We start from the raw sequence: 26,380 nt of genomic DNA on the forward strand, positions 1-26,380 counted from the left end.
CCTAAATTCAATTTTCTAGACCAGAGGCCTAAAGGTGGCAACCTTTTGTATTCTAATATATTGAAAAAACAGAAACAGGGTGATTGTAACTGATAAATACATGCTATTTTAGGCATCTTCCCAACACTCTGAACCAGTTTCGGAATTACACAGGGCTTGCCAAAAGTGTCTTTTTTAATTGCTACATTTAGTCTTACAGCAGAACTGGGTAAACTACAACATGAGCACAATAATGACCATAGATTTCAGGTGCTTAATGAAAAACAGTCTTTGTTTAGTCAAGAGCCTTAGTCGTCCACATACTTCTCCAGTCACTGCAATGGGGCATAACAGATGAATCTGGGCTGCATTCATTCATAACTGACACAGATTTAGAGGAAGACAAATGATCAGTGAGAAGCAAAGAGGAAGCACTTTTAGCCATGATAGGCATAAGTGAGTTCATGCTGGACCATCCTCTTCTCAGTGAAGATGCCACTTTATAAAGGCAGTTCATTTTGCAGGCAACTCTCTATGGATGAAGCTCTCCTTAAGCGAACAGCTTTCAGTGGCATCTCTTCATAGAGGCTTCTTTCCATCTATAAAGAGCACTGTTCTTTAATTAAGGCAGCTATCCATGGTGGAAGCTCTCGAAGGAGGCATATTACTATGGTCACAGCTCTTGGAGGGAGTGTTTGACACAGTTGTTTTAGGGGTGGCTCTCTATGGAGAAAACTTTCCACTGAGGCAGCTGTCTATGAAGGCATGTTTCTCTACATGGCTTTGGCCTACAGCAAGCTACAGGCGGGCTGACTACCATCTGGGAGTTGGGTTTCGGGCGGTAACCAATGGACTGCAGGAGATCTAAAGAGCTGCTTGTAGTGCCATATTTTTGCAAAACCAGTTTTGTTTTCATTTTATCACACATACTGTTCACTCGGAGATTCACTGTTTTCAATAATATAAAACCAATTTTATTGCAGATGTGTGTACAAAATGATTGTAATATGACCCTAATATTCTATAGGTTTCAAACCGCATGTAGGAAGGTGTAAAAATTAAGACATTTTTGGTGATGAAGGAAGCTGTAGATGTTCCATAATTAATTGTGAACTCTGTAAAGAATTAAGAATGAACTCAATAAAATTAATATCCAGAATGCCTTAGAATCAAAAAGACGTGACCAAATCTTGCTGATCAGATAGCTATTCAGAGTAATTTCACAAGAAATTACTATAAATAGATACTTTTGTTTCGTGTTTAGTTTCTAACATTTCAGTCTACACAGTATATATTATTACTGAATAAACTTTGTTAATTTCACAAGTGACTGAATGGTAGTGTACATGATGGAACGATGCCGATGGATGAATGAACAAAATAAATGCAACCAAGTGGCCCCAAAATGCTTTGGTGCCTATCCATCAGTGGCTGCAATACTTATGCAACAGTAACTATGTGTCTTTGTAGCACAAGTTTTGATTTAACAGACATTAATGAAATATTTACTGCTTTCTTCTCTCACCAGAAGCCCAGTCTCGGCCAAAGACCAACTCAGGAGGTGACAGAACGATTAGAAAATGAATATTTTACCTGGAATGCCTCTTTAATAATAGAATTTCTACAAGAGCTCAGGTGCAACCAACCACCTTCCAAATAAACCAAGAAACTAATTAGCGCCCACCTGAGCTCTGTTAAAGTAATTCTGAATCTTTAAGAAGACATCTGTAATAATACTGGAAAGCTCAGATGGAGAGATGAGCTTCAAAGGTGTCAAAGATAAATTGGAATACTGCCAGGAATCTTAGGAAGACATATGCTGCTTTCCAACCAACACCCTGCTTAGAAGAGATCTAAAATGGAGGAGAATCATACAAGGAGACGGAAAACTCTTTTACAATGCCCAGATTATCCAGCTAACACTTTTTTTTCAATTTTACATATATACTGTAACACAGCAGCCTTACCTTTGATAGAGTGTATGCAGATGGAACCCTCTTTACCCTTCATTGATTGCTGGTCACTCAAACACTTTGGTAGTATTGTTCCCCTCACACTAAATACAAATGCATGCAAAGATTCCAACTGCAGGCTCAATTCACTTACTAACAAACTAAAGGGCAGCGCTTCTTTGTATGTCAATCCATTAAGGCATGTCAGGTGTTCATGAATATGCAGAAACAACAACACAATTATTTGTTGAATTCTTTATACAATGACAGATGGAACTACAGCATGTCAACATTAAAGCCAAATCCAGCTCCAAATGGTATTTAAAGCCATTCTGGTGTTACGCTATGCCGGACATCCAGTCCTGTTTGAGTGACTGGACAGTAAGAAGGGCAGTATTCTGAAAGCAATTAAAGACCATACGGCAGCTTGGGATATGGAGTCAGGCTCATTAGTGCCAAGGATAGCTCATCCACTGTACACCGCTATGGCAACATGCAGCTTCAGAATTCCAGGCTTGCCTCTGCATCCATATTCATGAGCAGAGAAAGACCAGGGGAGAACGTGATAGCGTTGGAGAGGAAAGGGGAAAAGGGGAGGGATAATAATGCATCTGCTTATTGTTTACAGAGTCCCATTGATTTAATCCCCAACATTAGTTTCAGAATTTGGAACAGATTGGATAATAGCTGAACAGTATTTGTCTACTGTATGTGATCGGAAAGCTGTAAAATGTAACAGAAGACGAGCCTGTAAGTAAGTAAATAAACAAACATCTTATGTTCAGTTTAAAAGAGCTGTAAGCTAGCTACATAACACAACTGCAACATAACGTTCCAGTGACGGAACTTAAAATGGTTTTAGCATAGCTTGATGTAACCTTCTGTTCTTGTCACATTATCTAACCATTTATTGTATGATGATATTTTACAGTAATATTAGGAATCTCTATTGAACCACAGAAAAATATTGTTAGTCAATGTGAGCAGGAAATCATGTATTTTGCTTCCATATTGTGACGTATTAATGAGTAAAATATATCAGGGAGGGTCTCTGAGCTAGGTGAGTGTTTTGCTTGATGATATGTGGGGGTGGTGAAACATATCATTGGTTAATATTATTTTTCCACATCTGCTGGTGCACAGTGACCTAATCAAAACTCCAAAGACATTTTAGAGGAGGGCAGAAGTCACTATACTTTGATCAAAGATTACAGAAAATCAAGAATTTTGTCTTTTTAATTTATGCAGTCTCATGAATCACATAATAAAAATGGTTGTTTTACAAACTGTGCCTTTAAGACTGATATATGTAAAGTCAAAAAGTCAAAACGGGCTGTTTTTGGAGGTCTTGGAGTACCACTGCCCTGAACATTTTAGAGTTTCCCTGCTCTCAACACATCTGATGCATTTCATGAACTATTTGACAAGCCCTCCCTGAGGTGAACTATGTGTGTTAAAGCAACATTCAGGGCAGTGGGACCAGGATTGAGATGCAGTGTGATGATTTCATCTCCTCAAGAAGAATCACTGTACTACCATGAATATCACGGACTGGTTCAGTGGTCAGGTTGTGCAGGTCAGGTGTGGCAGTTCTTGCACTTGTTAAGGTTGCTCAAGAGGCTCCGATCAGGGTACCACGTTTGAAGCATAACACAATTAGCTCAAGTCTGGTGTCTATGGGAGCCACTGTAATGTCATACTGGTGTGGCCTTGCAAGCTTGTGATGTTTTTTTGCTTGGTTTTCATTGCTTTCTGATATCACTACCTTCTAACTGACTACACATGTTTTTGGGATGCAAATGGATTAATTAGCCTGATATTTTACCACTTATCATTCATTCTAAAATGTAAAAACACCCCTCTCTTATACAGTAATTGACCATTAATAAATGAGACCAAGTAAATCTACAACTACCTGCAGATTGGCGTGCCTAAAATGAAAACCTGAAATGAAACCTTTCTGCATGTAACATGACATTCTTTTTCAGTCCAGTACATTTTCCATCCCCACTCAACTCTTTTCCCGCTCGGTGCTCATACGAGAGAAAACTTGAAAACTTGAAAGTTTATCCTCTTAAGAAAGTTAAGATAATATACTACATATTTTGAACAAAATTCGAATGAAGAAAAATTATGTCTATAATCATGTTGTGTAACAACTTACAATAACACTAGAGCTGAACTATACTATAACAATACTACTGAGTAGCTAAACAGTTACTTATAGTAACTACCAGGTATGTACAGCAGTACTTACTCAGAATTTAACAGTGAATATGTGGTACTTACATGTAATACTTGGGGCATACTTTACAAGCTCAATGTGTAACTACACAGTAATGAATGTGAGAAATACCAGGTATATTTTAGTGGTAAATACTACAAATTGTACCAGCAAATACATGCGTACCTGATAGAAAAGAGTAGGTCATTTCTTAAATTAGTTACTGTGTACTTACATATTTGAATTTGCAGTTGTTTTGGTAGTTTAATTAGTTTAAGTTACAACATACATAAAAAATATGTACCATAAATGTATTTACCTATTTACCATAAATGTATATACTTATATACCTTGTAGTTTTCATATACGCTATTGTATACATGCAAAGTATACTAGGAAATGACATATGAAAAGTGGTCCCAAAAAACAAACACACCAAAAAAAAAACCTCACATTATGATTAGAGCTCTATAGAATCAAGACATTTTTAACACATACAGTATCAAAAATCGCACTGTTACCCCAATAAAAAAATATAAGAATACGGATCCACATACATAACCTAATTTAGCACATTTTTCTGCTCCTTGGTGGTCCACAGAGCCATTGTGAGAATTTGATAATGGTAAGCTGCTGCATACACACACGCGCACACACACACACACACTCATAAACACACACGCAATTATCAAGATTACAACCCCTTCTCCTGCCTGATTATATTTCTCAGTGGTCCATACTGTGTCAACAGCCACGTTCAAATGGAACCCTCCCCACTAACCCTATTATTGGCAACAAAATTCAAACAAGCCCCAATTAGGTCAGCACACAGCAGAGCACGAATGTGAAGCGCCACACTAGGTGAGTGTCCCTGCTTATTACAGCAGATACATCTCCTGCAAAGAGCACGCTGCTCTAGGGCTTCCTCACCTCCTCACCCTATGAACCACCATCTTCACCCTCCAGTTCATTAATTACTTATCAGTCTTTCTCAACTAAATTACCCAGCGTTCAGTGCAGGCGCAAATGCAGTTTGACAGCCCATTCGTTCATACTGCAGGACCACTATTAAGAAACTGACTTTAATGTGAAAACACACTTTAATGAAAATAGAGAGCCGCAGACAAACCACTTTGGTACTTTCTAAATGGAGGTCATATATGATTCTTCACAAATAGCCTGACTCTGCTACAACATGCGGTTACCAGGGAAACAAGGTAACCGAGGGGACAAGGCGCTACCAGATGCGAAGTAAACAGCAATGACAGTTCAGTGCAGGGCAGCTGTAATAGGAAAGGCTGGACCTACACCACTTTGCAGGATGGCAATGAAACAGGGAAAGTGTTTCAACCAAACGCAGGAAAGCAGGTTTCAGTCTTCTATTTCAGGGCCATAATTTGCACTCAGTAAGACTGCGTGATCAATAAGCTTTAAAAAGCAGCTGTGGGTTAACATATCCCCAAAAGCATTAAAATGCATCTGAACCTCTATAGATTGTATCTTAGTAGTAGTTTCCTCTCTTTGCTTCCTCACATTGCCCACCCACAGATTCCTCATGATACTAAGGCGTTTCCTACCACTGTCAGCATTGGCTTTGTGATAATGTTTGAGCCAAATAATGCACAAACATAGCCATAAAGAAGTGGCTTACTGTGAATCTCCCTCATTCAGGTCTCATTTACTATGCAGCCTAGAACTATCTATACACTTCTGTTATTATACTTATATATTAGGGCTACACAATGAAAAATATTTTTACTGTTATCACGATAAACACATATTTAAGGACTGCAATGACAGAACAGATCACAGAACATCGCATTAGAAGCAATGAATGCTTTCCTGTTCTCTTGAACTATGTTCTCCCATATTTACAATGAATAACTCAACTCTTCGGCTAAACACAATTACAAACTATTCATGTGCACAGCTCAAAAAATCCTGAACTACTAACCTTAAAAATAGTTTAAACATCACGATTATTCTCACTCCCAGAACTGTGTGAAGCAGTGTGAAGCTGTAATTGCTACTGTCACAACAAACTGGATCACCCTAAAGAGCCTTTTAAGGAATTAAATATATATTTATTCGTTTTTGCATAGAAAATGCTGTTCAGGGAATGCTGACTGTTTTTCTAACAGCCTTACAGTGCACCAAAATGTGCTTGCAATTCTGATGTAAGCAGCCAATAGTATTTTATGAGTATTTTATTATTATTATAATTTACTTTGCACAAAAGTGAATTCTGTAATTTTCCATTTGTGCTATTTGCATAAAGGAAAGTTTAGATTTCTGTTTGCACAGATAAAAAAGTTCTTGCTGCACATCAAATCTGAAGCACACTATCAGAATCATCATTTATCATCATCATTAACCGCTTAGTCCAGATAGGGTCGCGGTAGCAGTTGGGAGAGCGGAGAATCTCAGACAACCCAGTCCCCCGCAACTTCCTCCAGCTCATTCCTGGGGACCCCAAGTTGTTGGAGATATAATCCCTCCAGCGGGTCCTAGGACGACCCCAGGGTCTGGTCCCAGTAGGCCGTGTCTGGTACACCCCCACTGGGAGGCCTCCAGGGGGCATCTGGATCAGATGCCTGAACCACCTCAGCTGGCTCCTCTCAATGCGGAGGAGTAGCGGCTCTACTCCGAGCTCCTCCCGGATGAATCATCATCATCGCTTCTCATAACATATATCAAAAGGAACTTCAGGACTTCTAGACCAGGGGTTTTGTAACCAGTCCTCAGGGACCCCCAGATGTCCTCACTGTGCTTTATCGCAGGGTTTTAAGGGATGTCTGGGGGTCCCTGAAGACCGGTTTGAGAACACTGTACAATTGCATGTATTATGAAAAAGTCTTTTTAATTTTATCCTTTAAATGTGGCACTACTGGTTGCTGTTGAATTATTTAACCTTAGAAAACTAAATATTGTGAAATATTGTAAAACTTGGTGTATCATTAAAGTGTATTATGACACTATATGTTTGTCATATTGCCTAGCCTTCCTGTAATCCCACTTGTTAGATAACAAACTCTACCAAAAATGTACCAACAAGCTCACACTCTACAGCTGAGGATCGTCCACTGTTACAGTGGAGCTCACATTCCTACCAAACTGTTTGGGCTCATGGAGCTCATCTCAGTCCAGTGTGACAGACCACCCTGGGATTACAGTGTATCAGGGCTGACAGGTAGCATTGCCTCAGGGCCTCTGGGACCAGGTCCAATGCCACCTACCACATCACTCCATCTAATCCTGTCAATCTCCACAGATACAGAGAAGACAACACGTAAACAAGTTGGAAATAAGAACTGACCCGCACCTGACCCCTCCTGGAGCCACTTCCTGCCATGTGGTAGGCTCGTAAATATGGCATCAAACAGAGGAGACTTTCAGATTCAGCCTGTTCAAACAATACCAAGCGGCAACCCAGCCCTCTACTGACTTTGTGCAGCTCAGCGGCACCTGCTATGGCCTCTTTATTTCTGGTTTCAATGCTCTTTGTGAAGTCTTTTATAATAAACTACAGATATAGCAAAGTCACTGTGAATACAGGAAAGATGGAGCTATAGTCTCACAGTCTGTGCTCGAGAGGAGATAAAGGGAGAGAAAATGAGAGAGTAAAAGGGAGGAGAGAAGAGAAAAGCAGATGAGATGAGCGAAAAAGAGAAGAGAGTACATAAAAGTGTTGAAGAGAAAAGTATGGTAGAGAAAAGGAGAAGAGAGAAAAGTAAAGGAGAGAAAATGAAAAGAAGCGGGGTGAAAAGGAGAAACTAAGAGAAGAGAAGAGAAGAGAAGAGAAGAGAAGATGGAAAGTGAGTATGAAAGATTTGTAAAACTTTAGAAGGTCGCTTTATGTTGTGAAAAGCACCTTAACCACTGAATACAGAAAATGAAGGAAACACATTGCGTAATTTTCTCTGTTTGAAGTCTTAACAAGGTGCATGGTGTGTAAATGCATGAGCCAGCTCCAGACGGCTAAGCTAAGGAAAAGCTCATGAGAGGAGCTCATTAAAATGTGTGTATTGGACAGACAGGAGGAAGATGAGACATGGTTAAAAAATTCTTTTCTCACACCCCCTCCCCATTATACATTAGCCACTTCCACCTTCTAAAGGGCCAATTAAAAATACATGTTCTAGAAATCCTCAGACTTTGCAATTAACAAAACAGCTTTGGTGATGAGTCTTGTGTCTGAGGGAAAATTACTACTCTATTTCTTAGCATTATGCAACACAGATTCTTCACTGCAAAAGTTTTATTACTGATAGTCCTATTTGTAGACACTTACACACTTCAGTACCATCTAGAGAGTGTCTTTAGTGGATGAGTGAACATCTCATCCCATTTTAGAGAAACAGATATTCTACTGACACTACTGACATCACTCTTGGTATATATATCCACAGAAATGAAAGAGACTTAAATTTTGATTCAACTTCTCACATCCCTTCTTAATAAAGATAAAGCATAACCACAACTTATTAAGGTGTGGGCACTGCCATGACTTAATAATGCGTAGGAACAAGATAATTAAGTTATGATAATTAAGATGTTCCCACGCGATCCTTAGTTGTGGCCGCATGTATTTATTAAGAAGGGATGTCCTCAGTGGGGCTCCGCAGAACACAACCACTTTATTTTTGTACACAGTAAGGGAAGAAAAAGACTTTGTATATGCACAAAATAGGATTCTCACTAAGAATTTTGAAATATTGTGTAGAAACTGCTAAAATAGACATATATACCCTTCAAAGCTAAAAACAATAGTAGCATTTGTAGCAGCATTTTCATAGACAACAGTATTATACAGTGACAGAAACCATATAACCAAGTGTACTTGAGATTCTTTAACAACTCCATTTGAAACACCATTGGAATCAACTGTATGACGACTTAGTTATGTAGCTTTGCACAGTGCTAATTGGTGGCATATAAACTTTCATTACTTGTTAGCTATTAACATTAGCCCCACAGTTTCAGAGCAGAACTATAGAGGAAACCTTTAGACAACAAACATGTATTGGTTGATGTACTACACTCAAAACAAACCCACTATGTTCACAAATACCCTTTTGCAACTGACTGTTTGCCAAATATAATTTACATGCTTCACTAAGAACTACGTCCTCCATTGAAAGAAAGGGGAGAAGTGGTTCTTTGCATGGTGAAATGGTTCTTCAGATTGATGGAGAGTGTGTTGTATTTGATTCTATATAGAACCTTTTTAAACATGATTCCATATAGCACCAAAAAAGTGTTCAAAAAGCTTGATATTGTAACAATAGCAGAACCCTTTATGGGTGCTACAGAGTCATTTCCAAAAAGGTTCTACATAGAACCATATACACATGCGCAATCAATCCAAAGAACCATTTCACTATGCACAGAACCAATTACGCTTGAAATGGTTCTATATAGAACTCATGGTTCTAAACAGAACCACTGTTTTTTACCAAAGAACCCCGGAAGAACCATCTTTTTAAGTGTGTACTTTTATTAGCTTTCCTAGCTAATATATTACTGTTAGTGACAGTTAGTTACAGACAAAGAGGGGCAAGTCCTACAGAACAGCCCCTCTACAACTAATATGTCTCAAAAATTAACTGAAGAAGAAAAAAGAAAGACACTGCCTGACTTTGTTGATCTTTAAACATCCTGCAAGAGACTTTGGACTGGATTCAGAAGGCCTGTTAGCTACTGGGAGGACAGCCAGTACGGTTTGCTGCTCTGCACTGTGTGGAGGCCTCTTTTTTCTCAGTGTAAGGGCAGCACAGAGTACACGACATCATGATAAATCGTACCTATGCTGTTGTCTTTACTTGTTGAAAACGCTACTGCTCCTCCGAAGCTGTCAGCTGCGACTCTAAGGCGAGGCTTTGGATGCTCTGTCTTCACTGCCTCTGAGGCTAACGATGCTAGCCTAAACTTGAGGGAGATAAGGGACCCCTGACAGCGCGAGCTCGAGTTTTTTTCCGCTCTTTGTCTCGTTCAGCTGCTCTAATCTTACTCTTTCGCTCTCCTGCTCAGATATGTGGAGATGGACGAACAGAGCCTTCCTCCGCTCTGACACCATGGCACGCTCTTATTGAGCTCATTTGTTCAGCGGGTTGTCAGATATAGCAGCTGCTAATGAGAGACTCGAAGAGCACAGAGATCCAGCTCCTCTCAGAAGAGCAGAGCCTCACAGCCGGAGCGGCTCTCTGCTACAGCCGCGCAGAGGACACTGCCGCAAACGGACTGTGTGGATAATTGACCAGAAGTAGGTAGAGTAGCCTGAAAACCACACTCAAGTCAAAGTCTTAGCACTTCAGTGGAATAACGGCTCAAGCAGGAGTGAAATTAACTACCAAGAAGCAACTTGAATATAAGTACCAGGTTAAAAAAAAGACCTTTGACCTCTCAGTACAGCATCTTTCTGCACAGGAAATGAAAGCTCTATTCTTCTCTTATTTAGATACTTTTAGTCTGAAATAAAATGGAAAAAGCTTTCGAGAGCGACTAAAAACAATAAAGCCGAATTAAACTAAGCTCAAAAGGAATCAGGCACTAAATGTGAATGCCTATCCTTTGAGTGTCCACCCTTTGCCTTTACAGCTTGTTTTCAGTTTTTCAAAGATATCTACAAGGATATTTTTCCACACCTCCAAAGTTCAGTCTTAGAAGGTGGTTGCATTTTGTAATTTAAGTTAACCCAAATACATTTAGTGAGGTCTGGACTCTGGGGTGGACAGTGCATTGTTCTGGGAACTCCAGCAACGTCATTGTTTGATTTGCAGTTTTTCTTCTTTTTTCCTTTTAACAGTGTTGGCTTCTTGACTGAGAGTCATTTCATTAAGTTTTCTCACAGTGGAAGGATGGACAGAAACACTTGTGGACTTTTTCAGATTTGATTCAAGAGTGGAGCTTGATTTTCTCCCAAAGATGAAAGCTTTAAGTGCTGTTTATATGATGGTGACCGTTTTGGTAGTCTACCAGGTCTTTTTGATTGGAAATGAAATGAATAAATGGTGGTCTCTGATGTTTCATAGTACTGTATGCACACATGATCACACTGCAGCCTTTAAAATTTAAAATATAGAAATCATATCGGTGACAGCATAATGATGTTTATCTTTACCAAACAATCACACTGCATACAATGGGCTACAAATGCTGTAAGCCTGCTCACTGACGCTAAGCCTGTCAAAGCATGAATATTTCATGAGCTGTATGAAAATATCACATTTACATTAATAATTACTGGCAGTCTGCTACAGGAGCTGTGGCGTCAGCGAGTGACGGGCAGTTGAATAGGGAGAGCCATACCAATCACCAGGGTAAATAACATTTCTCGAACAGAAGTCATTTGATTAACCATATGTAGACATCAATCTTAGGGCCCTTCCATTCTGTTAACCCCTAAAATCCCAGGCTTATTACATACTAAGGCTTATTATTCAGGAACTACAGGGACTTCAGTGCAAACTGGCTAAGCTATTCTTAGGTTTTAGAAGTGTGTAATAAAACTTTGTCCTTTAAGGGGTTAAAGAAGAGAGACTATTGAACCAAGACCCTCGAGGCAAGACCTTAATGGAGAGATTGTGATCAAACACTGGCCGCAGGCTGTGTAGCTCAGTATCATGGCTATAAGGGATAATGGAATACTAGGAGCTTTGGTACATTCTATAGGTTTGCAGGCCAGAGGCCTGACTGTAGAAGTGATCAACTGCAATGCAGTTCTTCCCTGTGAAACTTGAGATAGGCTAACAAGCAAATCTCAGTTTGTCAGTGTGGATGTTTTTATAGTTCCTTTCCTCACCAAACTATCCAACATTTTTGACCCACTATCTTCCAGTGTTAATTCATTCTCTGGTCTTTGCTGTGTTGAACTGAATCTAGGAATACAGAATTTCTTAGATTCTGTTATATAACTGATTTCACTGTTAAAAAGATCTTCAGAACATAAAGGTATACAAAAATGTAGCGGCTTTTACGTAGGTCTGAAAGGGTCTCATGTGATTGGCAATAAAATGTCACCTTTGTTCTTTGGTGCAATATGACTTGCAGGAATAAAGGAAACATTGTGTAGTTTTCTGACTGAGCTGGATCAGATGACAGGTTTTGTTGGAATAACACATTGGTAGGTACTGAGAGAGGTATCACCTCCATATCACATTACCCTTACTCACAAGACAAAACAATCTCTCTGTCTGGTCCGCCATATCCCACTCTCTCTCTCTCTCTTTCTCTCTCTCTGTCATGCTGTCTCTCTCTCTCTCTCTCTCTCTCTCTCTCTCTCTCTCTATCTCTCTCTTTCCACAACATTTCATGTCCATTTTATTGAAGTTTCACCATCTTGGCTGTAAATATGTCTCAGTATGTGCTAATGTCCTAGTATAGGCTAAAAAATATTATATAAATGAAAACACAGAACTACTTTGCTCTACTTTAAGTTTTAGCTCAGCTATAGCTGCTTTTCTCACATCTCCGGCAGGACACTTTCTCACTAAGGTAGAATAGTTTCTTGTAAAATGTCTCTTAACGTTCGTTTTTTTACGAGGCTGAAGTCAGCTTATCATCGCCAGCATCTTGTTAAAATTTTCCCATTCCACCTTAAATGGCGCCAGAATGTAACTGTTGCACCATTTAAGGTGAAACATGAAAATTAAACCAAGAAGCTGGCAAATGAGAAGCCTTTTTAGTGTTTGACAGTTTCTTGTTGCAGATTAAACATATCCAGAAACCAGCTTGAGTGCTTATTAATGCAAATAAGTCTGTTCGTTTCCAAATGATCAATGTTCATCTTAAATCTTTCTCTTTGCCTTTTTGTTAGCTACTAGCTAGGCCAGATTGTTTTCTGTGCCACTATGTGATCAGCGGTCTGCGCGCCAGTCTTCAGGGTTAAAGGGTGAATTAGCAGTTACACATTAACTCCAGCGTTTAAGACCATTTATTGTTAAAACTGTGTTAGAACAACAAACAGAGCTTTATTTTACTGCAAAGGAGGATTATTTTATTTTTACCTAAAAATCTACTGCTGCTGTGGAGCCGCAACCTGGCAGTAAAACAGCAGCATGCGGCTCCAGAGCTGTGAGCTGCCAACCCCTGGTTTAGGTGATGCTTGGCTGGTGCACTAAAAGTAACTGCATTTTATTCATTGTGCTGCATTTGTAACCCTCAACAAATAAATGGTATATTTCTATGTGATGCTACTCCAGGTAGATGTAAACACAAATTCAACATTTTACAAATATTTATGTATCAGCATCAGCTGATATATACATGGAAAATATCAGATATGGTCCCCGGCCGATAACCGATAATATCAGCCAATATAATTTAAAACGGTCAAAAAATAAACAAGTAGTTTTAGTGCTTTACTGACTGATATGTCAGTTATCAACTGTGAGCTGACAAAACTGAAAACCAAACAAAACTGTCAAGAAATTTAGAAAAAATAAACAGAATCATTTAAAAAAGACGTTAAAAAACAGCATAAACTTGTAATCTTACATAATATAAATATTGTAGTTAGGATACATTTAGTCATGCTAAAAATTAGGTCTAAATGCATTTGACATGTTTTTGTTATTTTAACCATGACAGTGTTCAAAAGGGATGTAATCATCGCTAATATTAGTGGCCATTTATCTACTGGTCAGTTCTTAATGCACACTCCATTTATTTACTAGCTTTGATAAAATATTCCTCAGTTGTCTAAAAAGCTGAAGGTTGTATATGAAGGAATGTGCAGACAGCAGAAGACAGGAATCTGCTGCATTCTTTCCCCCCTCTGGCTTCCTTTAGTGAGCTCTCTCTCTTTCTCCTGAGGAAAACATCAGTACTGAACAGTGTTGTCTTAGCAGGAGATGAAGAAAGAACAAGCACAGCTGCGGCTGTTGAAAATGACAGGAGACAAAAAGGGAGGGAAATGAGAGAGAGAGAGAGAGAGAGAGAGAGAGAGAGAGAGACAGAAAGAAAGAGAGAAAGATCAGAGGAAAGAGGGGAGGAAATGAGAATAGGGCACTAAACAGGAGGGAAAGTAATAGCTTTCCTAAATCACTGAAGTTGTGCTTGTTTGTAGTCGTTTAAGTCGCAGTTAAACAGAAACGTTTTTTCACCAGAACGGCCGTGCGCTGGGTCCCAGAGGCCACTGCAGCAGAGCCTGCACTGCCAATGAGCAAACACACACACACACACACTCAACACACAGCACTGCACCCTAAATGGGTCATAAATATTTAAAGCGTAAACTCGGTTTGTATTCGGATGGATATTTTACAGCCCTGGAGCGCCGCGGTCTTTAAGAAGCTCTAACCTGCAGTAATAACATAAAGCTTCACGTGATCTATCATTCAAACAGCACACACTGTCAAATACAGAGAGCGAGAGACACAGAGACATACAGAGGGAGTCAGGGAGAAAGACAAAACAGTAAGAGAGAGACAAAAAAAGTCAGACAGAGTCAGAGAAAAAGAGAAAGGGGAAGTAGGAGAGAGAAAGAGTAGGAGAGAGAGTGAGAGGAAAAGAGAGAAAAAAGGTATTAGAGTCAAAAGATTGAGAGGGAGCAGAAGAGAGAACAAGAGAGTAAGACAGATGAAGATGGAAAGAGATAGAGAGAGACAGAGAGAGAGAGAGAGAGAGAAAGATAGAGAGAGAGAGAGAGAGAGAGAGAGAGAGCAAAAGGGATCCAGAGTAAAAAAGAGATAGAGTGAGAGAGAGAGAAATGTAAAGTGAGAGAGGCAGAGAGAGAGAGAGAGAGAGAGAGAGAGAGAGGAGAGAGTAGGAGACAGTCAGGAAGACAGAAAAAAAGAGGGTGTGAGAATCAGAAGAAGATAGAGGGAGTAGAAGAAAGAGTCAGATGAAGATGGAGAGCGAAAAAGAAGGAGTGAGTCAGAAGGAGAGAGTCAAGAAGACAGAAAAAGAGGGAGTGAGAGAGAATCAGAAGAAGCGACGAGAGTAGAAGAGAGAGTCAGATAAAGACGGAGAAAGAGAAAGGAGCGACAGAGAAATTAATAGCAGAGAAAAAGTGTCGGAGTCAGAAGAAGAAGGAGAGAGAGAAGAGTGAGAGAGAGCCAGAGATAAAGAGTGAGAGTCAGAGAAAGAAAGGGAGAAAGAAGGAATGAGGCAGAATAACGGTGCATGTCCACTGCATGCAGTGCTGAACACTCCACCTCTGCTTCCTTCACCAGGGCCTCGCCACTAGAGGGGCGTGTCTGGCCACGATGCAGGACAAAAACTAGCCTGTCAAACAGTCATGAATTTCAAACAAATCTCAAATACATTCTCTTCTCAGGAAGGTTCTCTAAGATTAAAAAGCTCAGTCTAGTTCAGCATATTGGCTGGCTGCACAGACTATCAACCAACAAAAATATACATTAGATATGCATGAGCTTTCTACATCTGTGATTCAGTACTTTTAACTCACCAGGAACACCGACAATGTCAGAGACTTTCTGTCATGCAGAAATTCTTGTACTTTTGTCTTAAAAGAATGGGGAAGCCAGAAAGAGCTGTTATTAACCTTCCCTCCACGTTGTTCAGATGGAACTATGCAGGCGCATCCTTGTTGTGCACGGACAACATAAAGTTGCTTTTGCATGATTGGTCAGTGCTGCGCTGAAGACAGTTCAACCAGAACCGGCGTGGTGCTCAATCTCACATCCACATCCTGATCATACTTCCCCTGGTTTCCAGTCATGGTATTTGCAGGGTTATTGGATGAATCATACACATCACAGCCGTCAATCAACAATTCTGGGAGGAACCAGAGCCGGTTTATAAGGAGCCTGGCCACTTCCTATTCCCCCCATTATATCAAAAACAGGACTGCTAAACAGCAGGGGGCGCCCGCGAGTGAGTCCTCAATGAATGGGAGTAAATGGTGTAGTATGATGTATTTCACTGAAAAAACAAAGAAATCTTACCTATATGTTTCCTTTTTTCTACAGAAAAGCTGAAGGCGGGCATTACTGCTAGAGCATGATGATTGATTGGCGAGTGGAGCAGCTCATTGGCTGCACTCACTGACATCATGGACATACATGAGTTGCTGTTTTAGACTCCTATAACTCGAGTTTAAAAGTTCTTAAAAATATAACAGCAGTGTTAAAATGGTTTGTGCTATTCAGTGTTCAGAAAATGAATGTATTCTTTTACATTAAAAATGTTTAAAATGTTTAAACTATGTTCAAACTAAGTTATAAACTATGATTTTGCTCAAATGCTCCATATCAACCCATTCATTTTGGACTCACTCGGGAGCGCCCTCTAGCATTTGAGAAACCTGGAAGACATTGCAGAGTGGTAATTCTCCTCTCTACAAGTTCTCTGGAGGAACCTCAAAAGGCACAGGTAGATATGTATGTGCCTGACTTTTTGTAAACTTCAATATATTTGTAAACAAATGCAACAATGCTAACACATAACTGAAGTAAAACAGTGACACGTTTTACAGTACTGGCTTGCATGATAATGAAAACTTGCTAACTTGCTAATTTTGGCCGAGGGTCCGTGGAAAGTGAAATGTTTGATTGGGCTTCACACGACCCGGCCTCTTCCTATTTCTCCCGTCATCTCAAAAACATGACTGCAAAACGCCAGAGGATGCCCACGAGCAAGTCCTCAACGAATGGAGGTGAATGGAGCTAAACGGCTAAAAAGGAAAAGTCAAAATAGTTTCTGATCACTTGCCCAGAACTTACTGTTAATTTTAGAAAATAAAAGTATGTATTTCACTAAAAAAGCAAAGAAAACTCATGTATGTTTTCTTTTTTCTACAGCAAATGACTTTTGGGCAGCAGGACTCTAACATTACTGTTACCAAGTGCTGATTGGTTGGCGAGCGGACATCATGGAAGGTCATGAAGCGCCGTTTTAAAGTCCCATAACTGGAGTTCAAAAGTGCTTAAAAATATAAGTGTTAAAATGTTTTATGCTGTTCTCTGTGTTCAGGAAATGAAGAACTTCAATTCTTTTCTTTAACCTATTAAGTTTGAACTTGCTTGGGAGTGCCCTCTGGCGTTTGAGGAACCCAGATGTTACAAAGTGGTAATTCTCCTTTCCTCTCCTCAATTTTTTTGCCATGCCACTTGCTTTCCCACAATACCTTGTGCATTTTTCAATACTCGATGTTGAAAACAAATGGAGAAATTTCAGTTGACGAATAAGCATGCAGTGAACACGTACCGCAAGAAGTAGATAGAGAGAGAGGGAGTAGTAGAGAGAAAGAGAGAGAGAGAGAGAGAGAGAGGACAGAGCCGAGATGTAAGGAGAGTGAAAGTCAAATTAAAGAGAAATAAAAGGCTTTTTGTGTGTCCTACAAATCAAACGTTCCACTCTGAAATGCAGAGGAAGAGATGTTGTTTTTGTGTGCTGCAGCGTGGCTGAAGCTTAGCCGTGTGCGAGCCTGTCAGACTGAGCACTAATGAGCAGCAAATAACAAACAGAATATGCAAGTGTATCTTTGAAACGAACAGTTATATTTAGCAGATTGGCAGCGACTGCTACGTTAACATGCGTGTGAGGCTATACACATGCACACACACCTACACACACACACAAAGCTCACTCCTGTTTCATCCTCATATTTCGTACTCCAATTGTTTACTCTAGGCCTAGGATAATATTTCTGTCCTCAGAGACTTCTATTAGCGCAGGCTTATCAGAGGCCGACTCCAATTTGGACTGCACATTCTAATATCGGACACCGGTGTACTCCACTGGGACCATCAACAACACTTGTTGACTTTCATTATCGAACAAAGAAAGCAAAGCACAAAACACGCAGCCTTGAAGAATATCGATCTCCAGAGGTTTAGGCGAAAGCAACTGTGAATTAGTGCACACACTGACAAAAAGAAACATGCATGTGTGCCTGCACATTAGACGGCTCCCGCTACACTAACCTTCTTGGTGAAATCCATGGCTTTGAGGATTGAAAGGTTGAGTGTCTCCAGAGATGCCAGCACACCTTCATACTCCCCCATGTGTTTAGCAAAGTAGTCTGGGTAATAGAGAAGGAAAGTAAAGGGAAGTGGCCATTAAATGTTTCACACAAGGAACATATACTCACACAAAACACATACAAATCAATGAGACAATGCAAACCATGAGTTCATGATCTAGCTGAATTGATTAACCCCTTAAGCCCTAAGAGCTCATTTGTGGATGTACACTTCAGTTTCCCACTATCCTTAAAGCAATAAGTGTTACAATGATTTTACCATAGTTATTAAGCATGCTGAGAAGTGGACCCCTTTAAACCCCCTTAAGCATGGCAAAATTACGGTAACACACAACCTTGAGTAGCTTCCCACTCTAATGAAACGGCAACATATTACAATATGATAAAACATACCAATATGCAATAAATTATTTAATTCATTGTTAATAATAATCCCAAATAGGCAATTCTTTTGCTGAGCAATGTAGTTGAGTAACAGCAGGTCGTTAAAAATTATCCCATGAACAGTACAATGTTTTCTAATAATGTAGCAGATTAATACAGAAAATTGTGAAGGTGTGCAGTTATATGTGTGTATACTGAGGCTCCGAATGTGGCTCAACCAATCAGTTTTTAGAACTATTCGTTTTATAAAACTGCATAACGCACCAACCACTTTGTAAGGAACACCTGTCTACCTGCTCAGTTCAGTGATTAACCCCTTAAAATTCCAGGCTTATTACATATTATTATTTATTAAGAGTTATTATTCAGTAACTACAGGGGCTTCGATGCCAACTGGCTGAGTAGTTCAGAAAAAGCAGTTCTTGGAGTTTTAAAAATAAAAAATAAACAGTGAGCTGCCATTCTTTGGGTAGAAACACTTTGTTGATGAGAGACTTGGATGGGCTACAACAGCAGAAGAACACATTGGGTTCCACTCTTGGACAGGAATCTGAGGCTACAAAAGGAACAGGCACACCAGCGCTGTGAGGTCAGACACTGATGTTGGATGAGAGGGCCTGGCACGCAATCTCCATGCTAGTTCATCCTGGTAGTTTCATGGTCAAAGTCTCTGTGCAGGCCAGTCAAGTTCTTCCACACCAAACTCACCCAACCATGCCTTTATGGACCTTGCTTCCTAATACAGTACCACACTTGAATTCAGTGAGCTCTTCAGAACAATCCATTTTTTCACAAATGTGCTGAATGAAACACCTGAATTCAATGAGAAGATGAATAAGCTATAGTGTGTGTATATATATAACTTGTGGTTATATAGGTTGTGTTTGTAATTTGGGAGACGTTCAGATCCCAAGACCTACAGTTCCCCATCTGTGATCCTTGGAGATTTTTTGTCCACTTGAACCATCCTCACTGTGCCTGGGGTCAGTATAGATATACATCCTCTTCCTGGAAGATACTTAACATCTTCTGTTCCTTTAAACTTCTTAATTACAATGGGAATGGGCATTTTCAACTGTTTAGCTATTTACTGTAGCCATTTCCGATTTGTGCAGCTCAACAACCTTTTGTCGCACATTACTGCTGTTTTCTCTGGTCTTTCTCTTTTCTCAGTGAGGAATGACGGAGGGAATTTGGCCCGTGTTTCATCTCATATATATTCCCCAGTGAATCAGGTCATGGCTGACCATTTAAATTTTCCTAACTGCTCAGGTGAACTCAAAAACATAAAATATGGATGGGAATATACTTAAGTTAGATTTTACTCATAAGACTTTCTAGGGGCCAACAATTGTGACACACATAGATTTAAGAAAGATTTGTTTTTTTCTTTCAATCATTATACCTTAAATTAAGATTAGATTTTTGCTAGTATTTTGAATGAAAGATAAAAAAGAACAAGTAATTAAGAATATTTTTTATAGCTCATTTGGCTCATGTTTACCAGGGGCACTGAATATATATGCTAGACTTCTTTTACCTTATTTTGGAGATTTGCAGAGGGTATTTGAAGAATGCTGTGCTGATTGTGTTTCTAAACAAGGTGGATGTAATAGGGTTCAGATGTTTTTGTGCTGTTTATGTCTAGGTTGTTGTGCTTGATGCAGGTAATGTGTCGTCCAGCTGTTCTGTCATGTGTTTTTGCCTTATGCTCCATTCAGTCTGCTGCTTTTTCTGTCATTTTAGATCCATTTAATCTATGAAGCAATCTGTATATAAATAAATTAGCAATTCTAGTTTTGCATGCAAAGTGCCAAATGGGTGGACATTGATCAGGCTGAATATTATCTAGAAGGGAACTATTAGCATCAAGTGGCTTTTGCATGCATCTTTAGAATGGAGAAATAGGTAGGTAATGGTTACAGTAGCAATTACAGTTACAATATGAGGAACATTCATCTTATCAGCTAGGTTATGAATGACCAGCACAAAAACAACAGGGATGCTACAGAAGAGTGGAACCCAGTATCAGTGACACAATGTGGGCAAGGGAGCAGTCTAGTGTGAGCTCTCATAGTTGGAAAAAGCATGCCACTCGAGCTAAATCCTATAGAACACTGTTGGGATGGTAGAACGGGAGATTCGCAGCATGAATGTGCAGCAGACAAATCTGCAGAAATTACATGATGCAATCGTGTCAACATGGACCAGAACCTCTTAGGAGGTTCCAGCACCTTGATGAATCCATGCCTATAAGCATTCTGGCTGCTCTGTTTTAGAATGATGTTCCAAATAAAGTGGCCAGTTTGTGTGTATTGAATTCGTATTAGTCACTGAATAATAAGGTTTAAGATTAATTACTAAATAACATGTCTAGAGTTCAAGGGGTTAACTGATCTGGACATTAATGTCCTTGATCCCATTCTGTTTCCAAGGGCTAATCTTATCAACCCCACATATGCCAACTAAGCCATGCTGAGTGTTTTTATCAGCCGTTATTATGAAACACAAAACATCTGTATGACTTTTTACTGCTGTCACTCTCAGACGAGGAGACGAGGACGGGGTTGGAGGCAATAATGATGAAATTCATCACCATATTCATGCAAAAATCTGAATGTCTGCATGCACACAAACACAAAATGCAACCACAGACACACGCGCAATCTTTTTGATACTTACCACATAGTTCCTTAGTGTCAACATTACTAACACATCACAGGAAAAGAGGGCAGCATATGGAGGGATAGAGAAGGAGAGGCAGGAGGAGAGAGGGATAAGAAACAGGGAAAAATTCAAACATGCACATACATCACACCACCCTCTTTATCATGGGGATAAAGACCCTAAATTAGATCTGATAGTTACACGCACACAAACAGCCACCTCCACTTTAATGCATTCCCACCGATTACTGAAACGACTCAAGTGATCCCACTTTATTAACATGTCCGAGTGATAAACACTAAAGAAACCACAGTTGGATGTGATGTGAATTGATGCGAGTGAGAGAATGCACAAAAGTCTCCTCAATCACTAAAGCACCTGCAGTCAATAAATCAGCCTGCTTCTGAAGAGCAATGGCTTTCTATGTAAATCAGAGCAAATCAATTACCTAACCAAAGAACGACAAAGGAAAAGTAACTCATAGGTGATGTGCTGATGGTATGTTTCATTTCAAAACGCTATATAACCATTAGTAACAGTTTTGAAAATAAAACAGGTTTTTGAAAAGAATAAAAACTGACATATAATACAAAACACGTTTTTATTGCTCAAAATGTGGAGTTAATAATAATATTGCATTGATATTTCTTGTATGTGTAAAGCTCACTCCCAACAACTTATAGCATGGAAAGAAAAAAATCTTGAAAGTGGCCTACAATGGATTTTGGAACAAAATCTTTTAACTTATGTCCAATAGTGTCAAGTTTTATCCACAAAGGGCAAGTGTGGTTGCAAGTTTTCATTCCAACAAAGCAGGAGCACACATGATCAATTGACCATATGCAGATAATGACTGGCACGCCTTTCAGCCAGTTACAATCGTCTGCACATTATCAACCTCCAAGCAAAGGAAAAAAACTCAAACAAACCTGCAGTGAGAACAATGGTGGCAGTAAATTACTCTGAATTAGGATAAGGAACTGGGGAACATGTAATTCAAATGCATGCTATCCTGATATTCTGGAGGCAGGTATAGTTCCTAGTTTATTCATGAAGCTGTAATGTTTTTGGATTAAGTTATGTGGAGGACCACAGCGAGCTCAATATCAGGACTTTCAGCAGGCATCTATTTATTTTCCTTTGTGCTGCTGTTTACTACTTTAGCACAAGTGCTATGGACACTACCAGGTAGCCTGAACTGAAATTTGATTGACGTAGCAACAGTAGCCAAAAGAGGCACAACTTGTCAGAATTTTGCAAACGGTTGACTGTTTGAAGACTTCAAAAACCTCTCTCTGGAGGCCTCCTAGTAGCCGTTCTGCCAGCGGAATGAACAATAAATCTGATATTCTTCGTTAATATAATTAAATACATTTTTTCCTGTTCTCCGATGAACTGGGACGCTGTTGGCTCTCTGTGTGTGAAACATAGTGACTGTGTTGAGCTGCTAGTGAGCAATGAGGGGTGAAAGGAGAGAGGTGAGAGTCTTCTGCTCTGAAAACTAGTCACAAAAACTGGTGTGCTGGGAACAAACAGCAAATGCTATGATAACAAATGGCATTTAAACACAATACAACCACTTTTTTAAAATGTTGACTTGCTTCCTCACCTATGAAGATGAAAATCACATTTGTTTTTGGTTTAGAAAATCATACACATTTCTATCGAAATATGTATCCAACAACATTACTGAAGAAAAAATACCTAGTTCAGCCAAGGAACCTCCTCCAAAACAGACAGAAATTGCATTTAATGGCTATTGTTAAAAGGGGCTAAACCAGTAGAATCAGAAGTGCTTGTTTGGAATGAAAATCTTCAGCTACACTGGCCCCTTACATATAAAAATGAACCTTTGAAGTAGTATTAATGTAACGTCAACTGGAGAAACTACAGAAAACTTCAATGCTCACCTGTCAGCCTACTAGGGGTGTGTCTGAAGGTGGGGATTCAGATGCATCAAATTCAAATGTTTACAGCTGATTATAATCCTATTATAATAATATTTAACAAAGTTTTTTTCTGACTACTTTCAAATATAAAAATTCAGAAAAAGAACTTGTGCATTGTTGTTTTATAGCATATTTTTCACTACAAATATTTCCTCCAGTAACTTTTGTGTATTTGTGTCATTTTTAAGAATAAACAAATGGATCAGATCAAACTGAATCATGGTGAAATTTGAGACTCCAAGTAATTGATTAATTGAGCTGAATTGCTGTGAGGTCCAAGATTCACTCACCGACAGCCTACGATGGTGATGCTGCATTGAAATAAAGAGTACTGAATGCATATAAGGACACTCTGGCAATCTGAAATGACTGGCAACATTTCCAGATTTGGCTTATACGAAGTGATACATTTGCAGAACAGGCTTTTGAAGCTCAAGATGTCATGGACATGCTAATTCGTTGTGTTCTCCTGCTTCAAACACATGTGGCCGTCACATAATGAGCTTGATGTGGTAAGCAGTATGTCTGAGGACCTGGCAGGACAAAAGAGGTTGAAAGAGAGAGTGGGAGAGGAGAGAGAACGAGCGAGAGATGAGGAGGGAGAAGATCATGAAAAGAGCACAGCTAATGAAGACTTTAGAGGACAGCAATTCACCTGGCCTGTCTCCTGTCCATCCTGATACTCTTTCATCTCTGCCTGTTTCTCTCTCTCTTTTTCTCTCTCTCCTTCTCTCTCTCTCCACCCTCTTTTTGATCTTGAGGTTCTTTCTTTTTTCTCTTGCAACTTAAAATAGAGGTGCCACCACTAAAAAGGAGCAAAGGACACCTCCTCCACCTCCACACAAGAAAAGAGCATCAGAAAATAAATGACATTTGCAGGTGGCAGACGGAGACTGACGGCGACCCTGGCTAATAAACCTCACGGCCCTTGTGGCCCTCTTTTTTCTGAGGAACCTGGTGGCCCTCTCTTTTCTCAGGAGCTCTTGAAGTTCACCTCTCTCGGCCTGACACACAGTCTAAAGGTACAGACTCAGGCTTTGTTCCTCCGCAGAGGCCTGAAAGAAGGAGTCGAGGGCCCTGTCCCAATTCTTCAGCTTTCTAGCCACTCCTGGTTGGCAGTGATCTGGATAAACAAGCTGTAAATAGTCCTATCTCTGCTCTGACCCTGTCCAGTCTGAGATGAGTGAGAAGTAGTGTTGTAAATCTCACTAACCTCACAATGAGTCAGTTAGAAATTATTCAATGCATCCTGAAATCTCAAATGTCACACTAATCTGATTCAAATATTTTGGTACAATTTTCACTGTAGTGGAATACAGACAATGAAAATAACACATTATTGTAATTGATTAGTAGCCTCTTCCTGCATGCCCCCTAGTGGCCATTCTCCCAACAGAATAGAACCTGACTCAGATCAGAGACGTTATAAAAGAAGAGACTGTTGACCGGGTAAAATATTAACTGGAAAGCCTGTAACTTCAACGTGGCACCTGTCCTGCCATTCAAGAAAGACCCAATTAGCTTGCTGGTTACACCGTGAGAGGAGAAGGGTCAATGATACTGTGACACTAGGAGGGAAAGCCACCTTTGTTGTGGAGATCTGCGCAAGCGCAGTAGCCAGAACAGCTTGAAAAATCAAGCTTTTTGTGCGTTATTGAGTCAAACGCTACAAACTATTCATGAGATATTTGTCAGATTTTATCAGCGATTTCAAATGTTTTTGAAACAGTAATCTGGCCTTTAGTTTTGAGTATTTTGGTCTCTCTCTATTCAAAGAGAGAGGAATTTGGACTTGTATGGCTGGAAATAACTGCCCTGTGGCATTGCAAAGATGGCCGCCAAGTGAACAGCCTTTCTTATAAGGACTTTGCTCAGATATAATCAAGTAAAATATTTTGTCCCCATTTCTGTTATTGACTTGACTTGTTGGCCCTGCATGAATCTCCTGGCAACTTTTGACACTGTTCTGATTACAGTACTATTACTATTTTCTCTCCCATGCACAAGAGCCTGCTGTTCACTCAGCACACAAGCAGCTGGGCTTTAGCCTGCCTATTAATACATCGCCCACTGGAAATCTTCTGAACTTCTTGAAAAAACATAGTTATATTACAGTTAATTATTAAATATAAGTATAATTGTTCTTAAGAGAGCTACTGAGAACAAGTATTCGAAGTCTGTAAAATGCTTTTCAGTCCAGTCTTACAATTAGACACAAGAAACCATGCATTACAGTAATTTTTAAATGAGTAAGGAGTGTTGTTAGGCAAAATGGCGAAAAATCACTGCAATGCTTCAGGTAGCTTCTTGCTTTTATAAAACATTGACAAAATACAGCATAGTAAAATAGACCAATGCTGAAAAAACAATATTATTATTAATTACAGTAACAAAGTTTGTTAACATTTCAGTTAAATGGTTTTTAATAACTTGTTGCCTTAATTGAGCTCAATTGATATGTGCAGCCATATGTGTGTATACTGAGTGTTTTACTCTAGTATATTATCTAGTATATACTCAAATGTGGCTCAGCCAGTAAGAATTTAGAACTATCTGTTTTAAAAAAATCAATTTTAACACTCTAAAATCAATGCAGCTTCAAATCAATGCATTACAATGCACCAATGCATTTTACACCCCTAGAAATAACACAGAAGAGGATTTTTGTTAGTATAAAAATTTGGGTAAAAGTCTTATTCAAATTGGATCCAGCATTCACTTCTGAAAATTAGTCAGAATTTTATAATTGTGTTTGTTTGCGTGTGACAGCCTTCAGTCAGACAGGCAGCCCAATCTGCTATTTCTCGAAACCTCTGATATGTGACTGATGATTTCGCTGAAGCTTAAGCAGCAAACAGACACATCTAGCAGATTGTTTCTCTTCTGATTCGAAGCGCACTTGTGTATGACACAGCATTGCACTGTTTGGCAATGTATCCACTCTGATATGAAGAAAAAGAAGGAAGGAAAGGAGAAAAACACATCTGAAAAAAACTTTTAAGCACTTCACTCTTGTGTCTAGAGGTAGAGAGAGCTTATAAAGTGGATGAGATATCAGTAAAGGGAGAGAATTCGGATGAGGAGAAATCCAGAAAGGCAGAAAAAAAAAATCTCAATATGTTAAAAGATAAAGCCATACGGGGGACAAGGGAGAGGAGACAAAGTGTACTGCATTCTGCAGAGACCTCTTCCTCCCTCTCCATTTGATTCTTTTCTACCTTGCTGTCTCTGTCTCTCCCCTCCTCCTCCTCTAGTTTTCCTCTTCTTCTTCTTCTCC

At 39.5% G+C, this 26,380-nt stretch overlaps 1 protein-coding gene across 1 annotated transcript in view; it reads right to left on the minus strand.

The window, feature by feature from the left end:
• Positions 1–26,380, minus strand: part of necab2 (N-terminal EF-hand calcium binding protein 2) — a 135,842-nt gene that overhangs the window by 59,268 nt on the left and 50,194 nt on the right. Inside the window, exons 4-5 of the mRNA XM_036585522.1 lie at positions 21,170–21,195; positions 18,045–18,142 (exon numbers count right to left, since the gene is read on the minus strand). Coding sequence (XP_036441415.1) covers positions 18,045–18,142; positions 21,170–21,195 — 124 coding nt within the window. The remainder of the gene's footprint in view (positions 1–18,044; positions 18,143–21,169; positions 21,196–26,380) is intronic.

Source organism: Colossoma macropomum, unplaced genomic scaffold (genome assembly GCF_904425465.1).
Source record: "Colossoma macropomum unplaced genomic scaffold, Colossoma_macropomum, whole genome shotgun sequence".
Classification (NCBI taxonomy): Eukaryota; Metazoa; Chordata; class Actinopteri; order Characiformes; family Serrasalmidae; genus Colossoma; species Colossoma macropomum.